Consider the following 17,580-nt stretch of genomic DNA (forward strand, 5'->3'; position numbering starts at 1 on the left):
ATGCAACTCGTGTATCAGCACTCGAGGATAGGAATGGTTTATATTGCAAAAAGTATGTTTGAATGTTTTGCTAAATGCAGTATTGAATAATGAAAATACTGTTATTGGATATCTACCATTATACTGATCTTTAATGGATTTAACAAACTCACCTGGATTAAGCAAGATAAGGAATTTAAGGCACATATATTCATTTTTGTCCAGTTTTAATTCCCGGCTCTTCTTTATCAGCTCACACAAACGACCTCGGACGTCAGTCAAGCCCAGTTTATCCAGCACTTCAAAATTCAGCCTTGGACTGTTTGGCTGTTATAGCAAAAAGAACATCTGAGAAAATGCCAAAGACATCTCGTACATTATGTATAACAAATCTTTTTCATATACCTGACTTCACTTTCACCTCGTGGGAAATTTAAATAAAATTAATTATGGTAATTTTAGTATATTTGTTTTAAATTTTTTTACCACAAAAATCTTTTTTATCACTTTTAAGAAATTAGCTGATAAGAGAACTATTTCTTTTATATATAACCAAAGAAAATAATGCCCTTTTAAGTTCTCTGGGTTGAAAAAAAGCACTACACACTGATGCATAATTATCTCCCTAATACATACACAAACAGATGGCATGGACAGAACTGTATTTGATGCATTAAAAAAAAACTTCACTAAAATAAGCAACAAAACAGAAAAGAAGCTGTTGACACTTAAGTCACTGACTTGCGCTTTCCTGCTCTTGCTCTATGTTTGAGAGAAAGATACCCAAAAGATGCCAGAACTGCATGTCACACCATTATTTTCAATTTCGATTTATTGGCAAAATATTTTTTCTATCCTTGATAAATCAGATGAAAGAGCACTTATCTTTATAATTATAGCTGCTTCTCCATTGCCATCTAAAAGTTTAAACTGTTTGAGGACATAATACATGTGTGATTTAGGTAGCGCATAATCACACTCATGAAGGAGCATGTTCTCAATGTCTATGAAGGACCAAAGGAGAACAACTATAAAGACAACTAATAAAAGACAAAGACAGAAGACACAAAAAGTAATTGGAACAAACAGCAAGACCTAATGAAATTGAAAGTTTTTCTGCAGTTCTTTATGTTTTTGTAATGAATGCAGTATTTGACACACTTTTAAATCTTTTAAAAATCTGGCAATAGAAGATTATCAAAGTTTTCATTTGAATGCAAATAGAAGGCTAAAGGCTATGAGACTGAGAAAGTAAAAGAAGAATACTTGTATTATCAATAATAAGATGTACTGACTAAGGCTGAGACTGACCAGAACAAGCTCGGTGCCCCAGAACTCTTGCACTTGACGATAGACAAAATCAAGGATAAGGATCTCACTCCAACTATGCTGAAGAAGTTTCATTTGGTCCTCTACCTATATAATGAAAACCCAGGCATGTATGCAGTTATAACCTGCCATTTTTATCAAAAGAATGTTAGACACCAAAGATACACTTTTTATGTTTCATTCCTATTGTTAAAATGGTGGTAGTTGTAGTCATAAATCAATTCATTTCAGAATCAAACTCACCCATCCATAAATCCTACTTATGCATGTATTTCCAATAAATCATGCGTAAATCTACCAATATGCCTTCTTCTTATTTTCATTATTTTCTACTTTGTTCTCTATATTTTGTTTGCTCTAAGTAAATACCAGATGAATTAAGAATTAAGTGAATTAAGTCCCTGCCTTGTTATTGCTACAGTATTGTTGGATAAATTACTTTGTTTTGCTGCCTTTAGCTGGGGAAAAAACCTCTAGAACTGTGTAGTATGATTTCACACACAATCTTGCTAATACCAGCTGATTATAGAAGTTAGGTGCACACCCCGAACCCCTTTAGCAAGATAGGTGGATGGCAAATGAATACTTGTAGGCTATATTTTATCAGTGTTTTGGTTGTGCACCCAGCCCCTAATGGACAGCACAAATAGTAATATACTATTACTAATGATGATGATGAAGCTCAAGAGAATTTTTTTGGCACAATACCTGCCCTGCATGCATGACAGTTAAAGAGTTATGGTATGCATATAACTTGCAAGACAGTATTTTCCTTTTTTTTTCAAATTTATGCTAAAATCACTAAATATTATATTCCTTCAAACTCTTGAAAGATGAAGCATGGAAAATCTGTCTTTATAGAAATTTAAACAAGGTGGCCGTAAAACAGTTTTTTTGTGTTATTAATATTTTAGTGAGGTGGGTTATTTTTTTCACATCACTGTTGTAAAATATTTCCTAAAGTTTTCACCGATTTCACTCTGATTTTGTAGGTTTGTGAGAGAGATACATTATATAATTTAACTGAGCCTCAGTCAGACCTGTAGGTGGAGAGGAAATTGGTTTCTCACAGCAAAAAAACTTATGTAACTGTGTACCTCTAAAATGCATCAGCAGTCATCTTGAGAATGGCTCATTTTACTACAAAACATGTGCACAACATATTTGCAAAATATGGTAGAAATATTATTATTACTGTGCAGATGCAGTTGACAACCATTTACATATGTAATCCATGTCCTGTTTATACTCTACCTCACTAAAATATGAACTGCATTTAAAAAAGTGTTCTGCAGTCACCTAATTTTAAATTTTTATAAAGAGGGATGATTCATGCTTCTTCAGCCAAAATTTTTGAAGGAATATAATAAAAGTGGTTTATCATAAATTAAAAACACATTAAAATACTCTATCATATCTTATATGTTTACTGTCAGTAACACTGTGGGCTGCACATGGGGACATGACATATTTAATCATTTTTACTCCAAAACTGTAAACAAGAATGGATGACATCTAATCATTTAACTAGATGCACCATTTTTGAATGGATTTACGTCCCTTCACACAGAAACAGGATAATATTAACTTGATTTGAAATTTTTTGGATGTACATTTCTTAAAAAACCTCCCAAAAAACAGACAATACAGGGGCTTGCATCAAGATGGCAGGTAACATCATCATTAGTAATGTTTGTTCATTTCTGCAGGGAGTATGACCATAGAACCCACTGCCTACAGGACTAGATATTACATTTACACATTTTGTGTAACACTACATCCAGCAAAAAGACCACTCAGTAAACATAATTTCCTTTGGATTTATATGAAAATGCTTTTTCACAATGGAATGAGTTTATTTAAGCTTAAACTTTAATACATTATTTGCACTTTAAGATGTTTGTAGATAAGCACAGCTTAGAAGCGGAACTTCTTGTAGGCGTTTCTTTTAAATGGTTTCGCCCAAGCAAGGGAAGGTAGGAGTACACAGTCAGTTTTCCCTAATTGCTACCCTGGCCCTGAGGCAGGGTGGAGATCACAGGCAATAACCCTAGCAAGAAAATGTCTTTCTCAGCCGAGTACTTGGTGTTGGCGTTTAGAAAGCTGAAGTGAAACGGTTTGCAACGAACATGCTGTCAGGGTTAGGACCGACAACTGAATGTATTCTCCATAAAATAGAGAGAAAAATAAGAGAGAAAAAGATGAACAGCAGAAATGACACAAACATAAAGACAACTAAATTTTAAAATTTTATTTTTATTGCTTTTGTCCATCTTTATATCTCTATATCTTTCTTTACTCATAAGGGATGATAATATTCAACATTTTCCGTTTATTCCCCTGACGACTGACATAAAATACATCTTGTGTTTGGGTGCAATGTTCCTACCTTTACAAATGGGCAACAATTCACACCTGTAACACAGGGGGGTGGGGTGGGGGCATTGGTGTTTTATGTCAATGCAGCAACTAAGGCTATACCCTGGTAAGGCAGCCAGCCCTGTAAACAGATGCCCCATGCAGAGAAAGAACAGCGTGCCCAAGACGAGAGCTGAATCCAGGGCAGCCAACCCTCACAGTAATGGTAACAGACGCTAACCATTGCACCACCGGACTGCCCCATCTGTAACACAGACCCCATTTACCATCTACAATACCTTGTGAGCACAATACCTTGTGAGAACAAGGTGAAGGACACTGGAGATCATGTTCATGCACATTCAGTCTTGTGCACCTCTTTGCACCAAGTAAAGATTTCAAAAATGGGTGGACATGTGCTGATCATCTTTGGTTGACCTAATGGACATCTGTATTCTGTAACTAGTCTCCGCTAGGGGTGAGTTATTCTATTTCTATAAGTGAAAGAATGCACCTTGTGGTACATCAGGGATTATCTCCATTCAATATAAAAAACTTGCTAAGTGTGCCACTTGGGACATGCAAATGATACATTTTTCAGAAAATGGCTGCCACGGATCTGCACTTGTTGACTTCTTCAAGTGCCAGTCTGTTGCAGCTTCACTTCAAGCGGAAGTCTCCTCTGAAAAACAGGATCTGTGTGATGACAGATGCAAGGCAAGCATGTCGAAAAAATTCATATCACACTGATGATGTTACTCTGGTAGTATTGACCCACAACGTTCTAAATCTTCAGCACATCACCAAAGAAGATGACTTGTGCACCCAGCGGCACCAGGCAGTGGGTGGGGGAAGATGTATGAAAGTATGAATGCCTCTGATGTCATCATTCAAGAAGATGTTCTCGACCGTAACGTGGCAATTAATAAGTTTGTGAGAAATAAAGATGTTAATATTAACTAGGAGTGGCACGTTGTTTAAAGTATAAAAGTTAGGATGAAAAAAATGGGCACAGGGTGGTAAAGCGAACCTCTGTAAGATGTGTCGCCCTCAGGTCAGTGACAAGACAGCAACAGTCAGGGGTCAAGTTTACTGGTGTATTAAACATTGGGATGGGAACCCTGTGAGACTAAGGTACTTGTTGGATGGATGCAAGGCTTCTGCTTACGCAAAAAATTACGTACAGTACGCATTAAAAGTTCGGAGGACCCCTTCAATTTTCCTCAGTGGAGTCTCATTCAAATTTGGCCGAAGAACAGGGACCCCTTAAAAATCTGGAGAAGGGGTCCCTGGGACCACAAAGAATTTAGCCTTAGCAGAAGCCCTGGGATGTATTACACACTTTCAAAATATCCACGACAAGTGTAACCAAGCCTCACCATGAAGCAATCCCTATATTTACCATTTCTAATAGTGCTAACTAATCCTGCTGTTGTCAAGTTTCTCATGGCCATGTCCTCTATAAACATCCAGAGGACTACACGCTGTCCAGGGACACATTTTATGTTGAAAGTTTTAACAATGTGTGTCTGATCTATCTCCCTAAGTGTGTTAACATTACAAATACAAGGGACTGTGACATGCGCAAGGTTCTTGCTGGTTTAGATTTGAATAAACAAGTTGATAGAGATTCTACTTCAAATTACAACAAAGCAAGTGTACAGCACGACCGGAGACGACTTGGACAACGCACTTTAAAAAAGAAAACTTATAAACTAGTAGAGGATATCTGGAGATATGTCATTGAATAATACAAATTTGATTCCGATTCCGATTCTTTGGTAGAATGCACACATAGACTGTACATGTAACCACGGACAACAAGCCGAATATCGATATCCCCACTTATGAGAAAAGAAAGATAAGAGATATAGAGAAAGACAAAAAAGCAATGAAATAAAGTTTGAAAATTCAGTTGTCTTTATGTTTGTGTCATCTGCGCTGTTCATCCTTCTCTCCTTTATATATTCTAGTTTTGTTTGTGGAGAATACATCTAGTCCTAACCATAACAGTATGTTCAGATAGAAGTTGTTTCACCTCAGCTCTCAGACCCTACAGCAAGTACTACTCGGGTGAGGAAGACATTTTATTGCCAGGCTAGTCAGCAGTGCCAGTGATCTCTACCCTGCCTATTGTCTGGGTAGTAATTGGAGATGACTGGCCCTAGCAGTCTGCACTGTGTGTAATCCTACCTTCCCTTGCAAGGATGATACCATTCAATTCCGTCTGGACAGAAAAAGTTCCGCCTTTAAAATGCCCTTTTTTGGTTACTAATGCTGTTTGCTTTTTACTTGTTATTCAGTCATCTTAAGGAAAAATAATCTTATAATTTCCTTTTCCATTAAAAGATCCCCTTTGTTTAATACTATTAATCACAATCTGCCTTTATTTCTGCTTATAAATATAGAGTATGTTAATTTCTAGTAATACAGATATAACATTTTAATTTGTTTATAAAGTCCTACCTTTATCTCTTTAAAGAATGGGGAACTGCGTGCCCACTCCACCATCAAGAAAAGGAGCTGGTCAACCATGCGGCAAATGATTGGCAGCAACTGCTCTGGATGGATAACTGTGTCCAATTGTCGCAATGAGTCTCTTAGAAAATTCAGCATTTTCTGTTTGACATCCTCCTCCTCCATTAAATTAGCCTTTAATTCTCTCATCAGTTGGGGTACAGAGGCTGGGACAGATGGTGGAGGTATCCCATAGCCTTGTAAATTGTCCATGACATTTCCTATTAAAGTGTTGGTAGAGCTGCCATTTAAACTCAAACTTTGGCCAATGAAATTAGGATTCGTGCTAGAGGGTGGGTGATGGGGCTGTTGGAGGATGTATGGAGCCTCTGTCAACTGCTGCTGGTGGTGAAGATGACTATTACCATTGTGGTTGCTGCTTTGGTGGAGACTGTTGCTGGTGTGATGCTGGTGATGAGAATGATGAAGAGTATGAGAGATGGCAGCCCTGGTGTTCTCTGCATGAAGAGGACTGCTTCCATTGCTGCTTGCACCTTGTGATCCACGGCCACCTGCTGATGTTCCATGACTTAAAGATGAATACCCATTACCTGTGGCTGCAGTCTGGCTTCCATTCCCTACTGATGCAACTGCCACAGCTGCAGCCACAGCAGCTGCTACCGAAGAAATATCTGCGGCAGAAGGTCCAACACCGGGAGCAACAGCAGTAGAATTATAAGGCATGCTGATGCTGGCCTGCAGCAAAGCTGGATCTGGTTTTATGTCAATGGGGGAAGCCGGTGCCCCACCACTAATGTTCATCTCACATTCTGCCAACATGTGCTGCTGCTGGCGCAATTGTTGCTGTTTCAAGGCACGATCTCGCTTGTACATAGGCCCAAACTTGTTCCGTCCACCTCGCATCCTGTCCTGCCTCACAGCTGAGCACAAAAATAAAATACCACCAGTCTTCAATTGTACCACCAAATAAGACTGAATAAAATAAGTAAACATTAAAAACACTGCCATAAACCACTTGATTTTCAAGAGAGTTATGTAATCCAACTAAAAATTACTTTTTTCAACCTGCTGAATTCCCATATCAAATAAGAGCAGAAAAGAGAAAAGCACTTTATTACATAGTTTATTAATTTACTTATTAACTAAACCATAAATCTTTCTTCTGAAACATACTGGACTGTTCAGGAAAGGTAAAGGATAAAGGGAGGTAATGTAGCAATGTGTTTTAGATAGGTGTTGTTTACACTGTTGGCAAATACACACCATTTGTCTAATTTGGAAAGGGAAAGAGAGGTCAAAGGTAAGAGGGTGAGATAGCAAGCAACAATCACAGAGAGAAAAAAAATGTGAAAGTGAGTGAGCAGACCGGCAAGACTGTTATCTAGCAGATGGCATCACAGCAAATTTAATATCTATCAAGAAGTGTCCTGCACCCACTACTGAGTAGGCCTATCCACGGAGTGGAGGTACTCTAGAAAGTTTCACTACACAAAAACTGTGAATATGCTTGACTTAAAGAAGTCAGAGATAAAAAAGTTGGAAATAAATTTACAGCTTCAGACAAATTATCCAGGCAACACTGGGTATTTAGCTAGTTACTATATATGTAGAAGTTATTTCTTTTAAAAGGCATTTTTCTTTAAGGAAATACATCTTTTGTGAATTGTAAATTACACGTAACATGAAACCAACAATGAACAAAACTGATTTACCTTCTAATTTCATACCAACATTAAGACATTTCTGGAATCGACAGTATGGGCAGCGTTTCCTTTGGCTTTTGTCAATATGACAACTTCGATTGTCCACACATGAATAGACCTTCTTGTTCTGTACTGTTCTCTTGAAGAAACCTGTACACAATTTATATGAAGGAAAAGATGGTTAAAAAATGTGGGTACTTAGTTTCAAGAACAGTCATGTTTATGCCAGCAGACTGACACCTCTCATCCCTCCAATTCATCTTTTTACAGTTAACTGCCACTTTGGTTTCATAGTGCTGTTAGCCAGGCTCAAATGTCACACATACGATTTCTGAAACTGTTAGGAGTATGTCTGCTGAGTCTTGGTGCACAACTAACTGTTCTTGCCAAACCAAGTATGCACCTAAGCAAAGACGAACTGTTGACGTGCACAAACAAAAAACTGGACTGTTAGTCAATGGATCAGCTGAAGATGTAGACGGGAAACAAAATGTCACGGTCAAGAAATCTAGTTTGGCACATCACTAGGTCCTGATCACGATAGACTAAACAACGGACTCCAAAATCAAAATTAATTACATTAAAAAACAAAAAACAGGGGAAAACCCAACTAAATCCAAAGAAACCCAGACAGCTAATCACCTCAAACTGGCAAGGTGAAGGGAAATCACTCTTGTTTCAGCACTATTTACCTTTACAACTTTCACAGGTGAGTAGTCCATAGTGATAGCCTGAAACTTTGTCCCCACATACTGGACACAACTCGTCAAACCCTGCCTTGACATCTGGAGGGTAGTGGGTCTCACTGTTGGAGCTAGATGCTACAAACACATGTGTCCCAACATTAGCATATGAATAGAAACATTTATAGGAAACTAAAACTGTTGAAATAAAATTTTAACAATGTAAATAACTGCCTTCATCACTAAAGGTGACTTCTTAGTAAGCTACTAACATCTTTTTTATTAGCTGATATGATTTAAAAAGTTTGTTGTGTAACTATATATTAAATATATTATAATATTAACAGTATTCAAAGAGAAAACACACAGTAACTGGCAGATTCTCTGTGGCATTCTTGGCTGTCTGAGTACACTATATTACTATACTAGTAAGCTAAGCAGCCTTTTCTATATCTTTCATTTATTATTTCAGAAATATTTTATGCTTGCATTATTGTTTGCTTTTGCTAAATAATAAAAATACACAAACACATCACCAAACCTATAAATAAAGACCCATACAGTGATCCCAGCTGGGAATAGATTTTTATTTCTATTAGCGTTAATGAAGGACTTGCCATATAGAACATAGTGAAAGTGAACATCTGTAATATACAATTGTCTGAATTTTGATATTGTTCTTGGCGTTAGATCTTAACGATAAATCAAATGCTGCAAATTTCGCTTCAGAAGCCACCAAATAACAAAATTTTGCTCAACACACTGAAGGCTGGGAGCTAATGTACGGAAGAATCGACCCAATCCCATTCAATTGGGAGCACTCAAAAATGAAACGTAAAATGACATTTCGTACACGGACTATATCGACAGCCTAAAGACCTATCCTGGAAAATTTACAAATGGACAACACTATTTCGACACGAGACATGCGAGTCGCTAATGCCTGGCACAAGTGTCCAGGCTAGGTCACTATTCGTCCATGACCTACCAACACCCACGCCTCACGTTTGATTAAATTTGCAGAAATATAATACAATCAACTTACTCATCATTACAAGACATCCAGAAATGTATACATATACAACATCTGCATCATATGGCGCCTAAGTTGACAGCTAAACTGCCTATGTTTACATAGTTCGTTCCCATCAAGTTTACTGTTAGTCAGCCATCTTCTGCTCAACCGAGCACCAACTTTTCGTCCCTTTAGGCGCAAGAGCTCTAAGAGCTGTTCTGCGTAATGGAAAAACTTATTATCGAAGTTTCCACTTTAGAGTCGCCGAAATACTTATAATATGCTCAAAAATCTCATTTATCACAAATGCATTCTGATGAAGTGTAATTAACAATTGTCTTTCATTCCTCCTTCTAGGTGTACAAGCAATAAAATTATTATGACTGATTATGCCATTCGATATTTCCCACTACAGCAGATGGAACGAATAACCATGCACACGAACACCAAATATACGTGCATGCTTACATCCTGATTTATAATGTAAAAACATGTTATGTTCGTACAATTAAAATCTACACGGTGCCTTTATATATGTGTGTGTTGAGAGACAGAGAGATCCACTAATCATCGGATTTAAATATGTTCCTGAAGATAATATCAAGCTCTAATAATCTTTTTGGCACTTTGCTATATATTTTTTTTTCAAAAGATGTATCATTCACATACTCTGAGAAAAATATCAGTCCCCATTGAGAAATTATTTAAGCATGCCTATTGGTTGGAACCATTGTACTTCTTGGGTTGGAAGAACCAGTAAGCTTACACATAATGACCCTAATGTTAACAAAAAATACATACAAATACAAACAGATGTAGATATTCCTATTTTTGAAAAATGTATGGATCATTACAGGGCACTTACCAAATAATCTTTCACTTTATCTTTTAAACAATAACAGTATTATATCCCTTTTATCAGAACGTTTGGTGTTTTGTACCTCCTCAATTTTTGAGAAAAATGCATGTTAAAAAAAATAATTTTATAACACCCTACTCTTCTACTTTTAGAGTGTTTGCATGTGGAAAGTGACTGTGCAAGTTCTATTTATCATGCATATCTTTTATTCCAGATTAAATGGTGTTAACTTCTTTTCACATAAAATAAAGGCACAGCACTGAACTTTATCATGTCAAAGGTCAAATGCAGTTTTCAATTCCTGTTTATAATAACTTTTACCAGAGTGCCATGCTGAAAATGACACAGACTTTTAGCAGTACAACACTCTGAAGTTTTCATGACACTGCTGTAAAGTATTAAACTGACAGTGAACGATCTTTTAGGTTAGTTATTAATTTGCAAAAGAAAAATTCTTCTCATTAAGACATGTTAAAAAATAAGCAATGCAATGAACTTCTTGCATTGACAGTTTTAACATTATTGTAAACAAGTACACTGTTAAATATTTATTTTGTGATATTGACAGCTACTGTATGGATGGACAGTGACTAATAATAGTTCACTATGGAGAAAACAGTCTGCAAAATGAAATAAGATTAAAGAGATTTAAAAAAAAATATTATCAGGCTAAAATAATTATTTTAAAAGAAAATATTGTGAAGAAATAGAAAATCATTTAAATAGTTCAGATGTTATAGATGGAAGCACATTACTGTCAAAGATAATCAGTGATAGGGGCTGTGATAAGAAACTTGCAATCACATCACCTCATCAAATGATAAAAAATATTTATCCTAAAAAAACCCCAGAGAAAATGGGGTGGGGGGTGGGGGCAGGGACAGGGGAGGGAATTGGAAAGGAGAAAAGTGAAATTAAAAGATTATGCCAAAGAGAATCATCATTATGATAAATACTGATCTGCACATTGTATGATGTGTTTCAAGACAAAATATATTGCGTGTTCCTGTCACAATAATGTTACGAATGTTTTGGTTACTAATGTGTATGCAAATGAAAGTGAAGTATACAAGCTCATCTCATGATTTTTTTTTACCATCAAATTATGTACAATTATATTTTTGTTTATTTGCTACATTGATTTGAAGATGAAAGACCTTTCAGATTCATTTCTATACTTCATTAAAGGGCTTTCATACAAAATAGTGACCATTTACGTGATCTGTTGTTCTGTTTCCATGTTAAACAAACTCCTATATATTAATGAGATGCAAATGTTTCTGAAAAGGAATCAGTCATTCTCTACAGGATTTAGTCACTAAACAACAGTCTGGCATCAATAAAATTAGTCTTTTTATATGAATCTTGCTTTATACTTTTTAATACAAGAAAGTCTATATCAACTTGGCTCTTGATGGTCACAGTAAAAGTGAAATATCTTACATCACTCTACAGTTGGGCCACCTTTATTTCTAGCCCATGAAGCTATCATCAGTCTACCAAACATGAAAATGAGTGCACAAGATAGTTTTCACATGAAGCAGTGAACATAAGAATGAAGAAGCCACACAGCAGTGAAACATTTCTAGTAAATTTACCAATTAAAGAAAAGTGTTTCTCATAAAACTGATGTTGTATTCCATTTAGGGCTATATTTAAAAAAAAATTAAGACCATGAAGTAAACAAATAAGGCAAAAGAGAAAAATAAATGCAATAGAGATCTTGTTGTTAACATACTGGAATTTCTGTTGCTCTTTCTCCCTCCTTAATCTCTTTCTCGTTCACACACTCAATTGCAAAGATACAAGGAGTCAGAGACTGAGAGCAAAACATATCTCATGGTATAAAACTACCTGCCATAAATGTCATCTGATTTAATAGAGAAAATTAGCCTAATTTTATTGAATAGCAACCCACAAATAGGATAGTTAACTACACTTTAATGTACTGTTGTATAATGTTGTATAACGCTGCATTCTGAAACCAGCAACTGAAACTATAGTTTCTTAGGATGAACAAGACAACAACAATGAGGTTGGTATTGGCTGTTAAGCAATCAATACAAGAGTGAAAAGGTCACAAATGCAGAAGAAGATTTTCCCAAAGCATTTGAGATTCATCTATTGGTTTATCAAGACACTATGGTTCAGTCAGTTGTTAGGCTTTGCGTTCAATTGTTGTCATGGAGGACTAGCGCTAAAGGCACTCGCATCAATATACCTGCTACAGTACATATGTAGTAAATGGCAAACTTGGTTTCTTTTGTCATACAGTAGTAAAGGTTAAGACTGATTTTTTCCAGTTAGAAAATATGATAAATCATCTCTTTATTCATAATGTCTGTGACTCTGCATGCATGCATGTGTTTGTGAATTGAGGGGCATGGGGTTCAGTGGGAAGACGATACCAGGTGAAACTGATATTCAGTGTAGTGGTTCAGCAAACAAACATTCACCTATGCAAAGTATGTCTCTTACACACACACAGACCCAATCATATACACGCTCCCCTCCTCCCACAAATACACATTACTTCCGTACACACTGTACACACACTGAGTGGTTTTCAATAACTATGTTACCGTCAGTTCCTACAGCTGAATGCTGTGCTCTCGATGATGGGACTTGCCCATTATTTCCACCAACCGAAGATTCGGCTTCATCGCTGAAATCGTTAGCGATACTTGTGGTGGTGGTGGCAGAAAGAGCATTTGTGGCACTGGTGCCGGAGTGTTCGCTGGACAAATCCAAACTATCTCCTGAGTCGATCATTCCTGGATGAAATTACAGCAGCTTCTAGCCACCCATGGAAACTGCGTTCTTTATCCAAAGAGCTGGGAATGTCAGAGTCTGATGATTTCACGACCTTGATTACCGTGAAACACTAGTTCAGCTGTTTTCTGTCGGTTCGCCATCAAGCTAGCTTCGTCCAGAAAATAGACGAGCATAGCTGCGCATGCGTAATTTGCAAGGAAGTAGGTCAATATAGATAGGAGAGCGCACACACACAGGCACACACACTAGCAAGCACACGAAACAGTGAGGGTCTGCATACGAATTTCTTTAACGAAAGCAGTAATATACACGATCCATCTACTGAAGTGCATTTTTTTATAGATAAATGCATAGTTTTTATTGCGGTCAACCTGAATTCTGTAACAGCTCGTCCATACAATTACTGAGGGAATGGAGATTGGGACAAGCTAGGGGGAGAGGAAGTGGGTGGGCTTCTATTTTTATTTCCAATGCAAAACAAGCGAAGGGCATTGTACACGTGTTCCGTGCCACCTGATCCTCGTGATTAGCATGTGTCTTATGCCAACATTGATGACATGTCAGGCGCACGCAGGGCGAAGATGTACAAATGACGATATTCGCAGGTTTGCGATGTTAAAGCAGTTCTGATGAACGGCATCATTATTAGCCTGAGAATTATCAACACACGACGCCGGACGTAGGGAGGAGGGAATTGTAGCTGCCCTGCTGTGACTGCTTGGAGTCTGCGCAATCTTACACCACATCAGCTTCCAACGGAAAGGTACGAAATATATTTACATCTGCACAATGTATAGTTTGAGTTGATTGCAGTGTACGCAGTATTGATGAACAATTAATTAAAGCAACATCTTTCATCCATTGAAATTCAGGAAAATGAATGCATGCATGGGAGTGTATGCTTAGCATCTCAGAGATGCGCATTTGTGTTATGTTAATAATACAAACGAAGGATGCACGGATGGTGTTCCTATGTTTTTCATACATGCGCTGTGTGTGTGTGTGGTCATGATGATACAGAAATAATGAACGATAACGACTGATAAGTAGAAAAGGGGAGACACCTGCTTCATTACAAGATAGTTTAGACATGTCATTTTTAAGCCCACCCCCTTTTTTTTCAATTCCTATTCTTTGACATGGATTTTGTGTGTGTGTGGATAAGCGGGCAGGGTGACATTTGCGGTGTCCTTCTTTGCAAGTTCCGACGATGAGCATGCGTGTACATATAGGTGTACTAGGTTATGCGTGGTTAATGTGTGTGTGTGAGTGGGTTGGGTGACATTTTCATGCAAGTTCGCTGTGTTCTCCTTTGCACATATCGACGATGATCGAGCATCCGTATATATATATAGGTGTTTGGGTTTATGCGTGCTTAATGTTTGTGTGTGTGTGGGGGGGTGGTGGTGACATTTTTATGCAAGTTTGCTGTTCTTCTTTTCGAGTATCAGTGAGGAGCATCCTTGTGTGTATATATATTGGTGTTTGGGTATATGCGTATTTAATGTGTGTCAACAACAACTACAACAACAACAACAACAACAACAACAACAACAACAACAACAACAACAACAACAACAAAACATTAAATAGTCTATGATAAGTGAAGCTCTATGGCAGGCAAAATGTGCCATACCATAAAATGCAAATAGCAATTTTCACATACACGCACGCGCGCGCAAACTCTGAGCTCTGAAACAAAAGACTTGCTACACACGGATAGTTCTTTTTATTCTGCAAGTGGTCACCATCTTTTCCAAGTCCACAAAACACGTTGATGCTTTAAAATTTCACGCATAATATTTTAGAACCTTTCCATTGATCAAGATTTCGTTCTCTCAAGGCTTTATTTTGTCAGTGAAGACTGATATGTTATTATTGACCAGTCACGCTCTATAAATTATATATAGCCCGTGAATTTCACGCTATTTTGCCATTGACTATGCCAGTGATCGGTTTGTGTTCTTAGTAGAATGTTCCTAGAAATGAAATTCCTCGAAACGACGGTCACCACAGTAGTAGCACAGATCATAGACGTTATAGGGTATAACGTCTCTGCACAGATGTTCTCTCTCTCTCTCGATGTGCGTGCGTGATTGTGATAAGTGAGTAGTTGGAAAGTAGTTGTCGCCGCACCTAGGTGTCATTTCGTTAGCATTTCCAGATTAATGTGCACTTTCTGTTCTTAGTGTTGCCGCTACATGGACACCTGTACAGCTTCAAGTGTCTTTTATTCATTTCTGAAGCCAAATAATACAACTTTATTGATCGCCTGGGAAAATTCAATAAAGTGCTCGTACTAGCAATGATATATACATATACATGATATAAAAGAGATAATATAAATGTATATGTTGAAATAGTGTCTCTCTCACACACACTCTTTCCTAACAACAGCAGACATAGTTGGTGACCCCAAGCCACATCGGCCTAGTAAAAGATCGCGGCCAGTAGAGTTTATCATGTGGAATGAATGAGTTGCGGTGACGATTGGTTCTGCAGACAGGCATCGCGGACCTACAGCCAGACTCACAAGAGTGAAAACTCACATCCCATAGAAATAGAGAGGATACGTGATGCCTTCCTGAGGATTTGCTGATGACAAAAGGCTGCCAAATCCCTCTGCCTGGTTCCGGTGATCTTAAAAACAGTTATTAACAGGGGATACGAGACTGTTCCCTAGGGAGAGACTGTGGAACCAAGAGATGAAAGAAAAAGTGATGAGACTTTCAATGAAGGACTGAGAACTGAGTGAGGATGACATAACTGACAGAGAAAGATCAGAGTTTCCACCAAACATCGCATGTTTCTACTGTTACAGTCGCGCTGACGTTTTGTCAGGTGATCAGACTTGGCGGCGCAGTCACAGACATTTACTGCGTCACGTCCCACATAATGCGTGTGATGTCTGCAGGTCAGCAGCGCGGGTTGACACGCAAAGTCCTTTCGTTTGCTTATACCTCTGACCGTGTCTTGCAGCAGAATCTTTCACCTTTTGCGAACGTGCTTGGAAATCGGAGAACTATTGACTAAGTACCATATTTACTAAGATAGTACTGTATGCATGGACTAGTTCGAGGATAGTCATATCACCAACAGAACTGCCACCACCGACTCTGCAACTATTACTATCCCCATGACAGCGAGAAGAACAGCAACAACAAATATCATTGGCATTCACTGCTGGCATGCAGCACAGTCGTCCTTGTACTAGGTCATCAGAACCTGCGGGTATGCAGCCTGCTTACAGCTGTGAGCACAACAGTCACCCCATCTCCCTCTCTCAAAACTAACATATCTCGTCCCCGCGCTGTTCCTCCACCACCCCTCTCATAGTCCGTCGCTGGCATTGACGTTGTCTACGATAAGACTAGAACAGTCAGCCTCTCTTTCACTGCATACCTGAGTGAAATCGTAGATATAGTGAGCTGTAACACTTGAGGCCCTTACTTTCACTGCAGCGCAGTGGACATCTCGAGCGAAAAACTCTTAACAGTGAAGTGTTTGAGTCAGACCGCAATCTTCATATTTTAATATTCTTCCCGTCAGAGGACACGAACAGAGTGAGAGAGAAGAATAAATAAAAGCAGCGTGTCACAGGTTGATAAACATAACGTTAATTAACACAATGCTAAAACACAAAATTAATAGACATAACTTTAAAAGCAATACTCGCTGACACCTAAATATGATCATACATGATTATACATATTAGAAAATGTAATTTTTACATCCTGTTTTGCATGTATTTGAAAAATTTTTCGGAGCACCATAAAAATAATTAGAGACAGTGTTAACAATTGAAAAGTGCTTGTGGAGCACTACAGCGCGTGAAGCCTGTCCTGAGGTCTCTCTAGAGCGCCGCACAACGGGGCAAGTACTTCAGTACAGCTTGTTCTCACTTACTGTACACATCTACTGCATGTCTGTGGGTTTACAAGAAAAATCAAAAGCTTAACATTTGCCATTTCTGGCCATGTGTGTAATAAATCTGGCTGCTGTGAAACAATCATAGCGCCTGGAGACGTTGGCCTGATCCCACTAGTCGCTTGGGTGTTCGGTCAAGAAACGCAACCACCTATTGCAAAGGCAGTTTTCTCTGTTATTTCCCTTGAACAAGAATCTGTGCGCAGAATCCAGATTAGGTATGTGTATGTGAGAGAGAGAGAATGAGGAAAAGAAAGTATGCATTTACCAATGATTATTAAAGATGTAAAACAATCTAAAATTCAGTTAATGAATAAAATATTGGAAAACGTAGATGGTAAACAGCTCGGGCTTTTGATAAGATCATTATCATGAAGACAATGGTAAAATGTATTGCCAGTCATCAATTGCAATATTTAAACAAATGAGGCTTATCAAACGCTGCAATAAATAATGATGCATTTAGTGATACAT

At 37.9% G+C, this 17,580-nt stretch overlaps 1 protein-coding gene and 1 long non-coding RNA gene across 7 annotated transcripts in view; one reads left to right on the forward strand and one right to left on the reverse strand.

Annotated features, from left to right (window-relative positions):
* LOC112575951 (nuclear receptor subfamily 5 group A member 2-like) overlaps positions 1-17,580 on the reverse strand; it is a 74,197-nt gene that overhangs the window by 8,495 nt on the left and 48,122 nt on the right. For 3 of the 5 annotated variants that reach the window (XM_025258113.1, XM_025258111.1, XM_025258115.1), the window contains exons 3-7: positions 8,540-8,668; positions 7,857-7,997; positions 6,133-7,064; positions 1,291-1,395; positions 153-306 (exon numbers count right to left, since the gene is read on the reverse strand). In XM_025258113.1, coding sequence (XP_025113898.1) covers positions 153-306; positions 1,291-1,395; positions 6,133-7,064; positions 7,857-7,997; positions 8,540-8,668 — 1,461 coding nt within the window. Of the gene's footprint in view, positions 1-152; positions 307-1,290; positions 1,396-6,132; positions 7,065-7,856; positions 7,998-8,539; positions 8,669-9,575; positions 9,960-12,986; positions 13,359-17,580 lie in introns of those variants that run through there. The other 2 variants (XM_025258114.1, XM_025258116.1) reach the window with 2 other exon arrangements.
* LOC112575962 overlaps positions 13,680-17,580 on the forward strand; it is a 32,794-nt gene continuing 28,893 nt past the window's right edge. For both annotated transcript variants that reach the window (XR_003101711.1, XR_003101712.1), the window contains exon 1: positions 13,680-13,942. This is a non-coding gene — a long non-coding RNA (uncharacterized LOC112575962). The remainder of the gene's footprint in view (positions 13,943-17,580) is intronic.

Source organism: Pomacea canaliculata, linkage group LG11 (genome assembly GCF_003073045.1).
Source record: "Pomacea canaliculata isolate SZHN2017 linkage group LG11, ASM307304v1, whole genome shotgun sequence".
Taxonomy (NCBI): domain Eukaryota; kingdom Metazoa; phylum Mollusca; class Gastropoda; order Architaenioglossa; family Ampullariidae; genus Pomacea; species Pomacea canaliculata.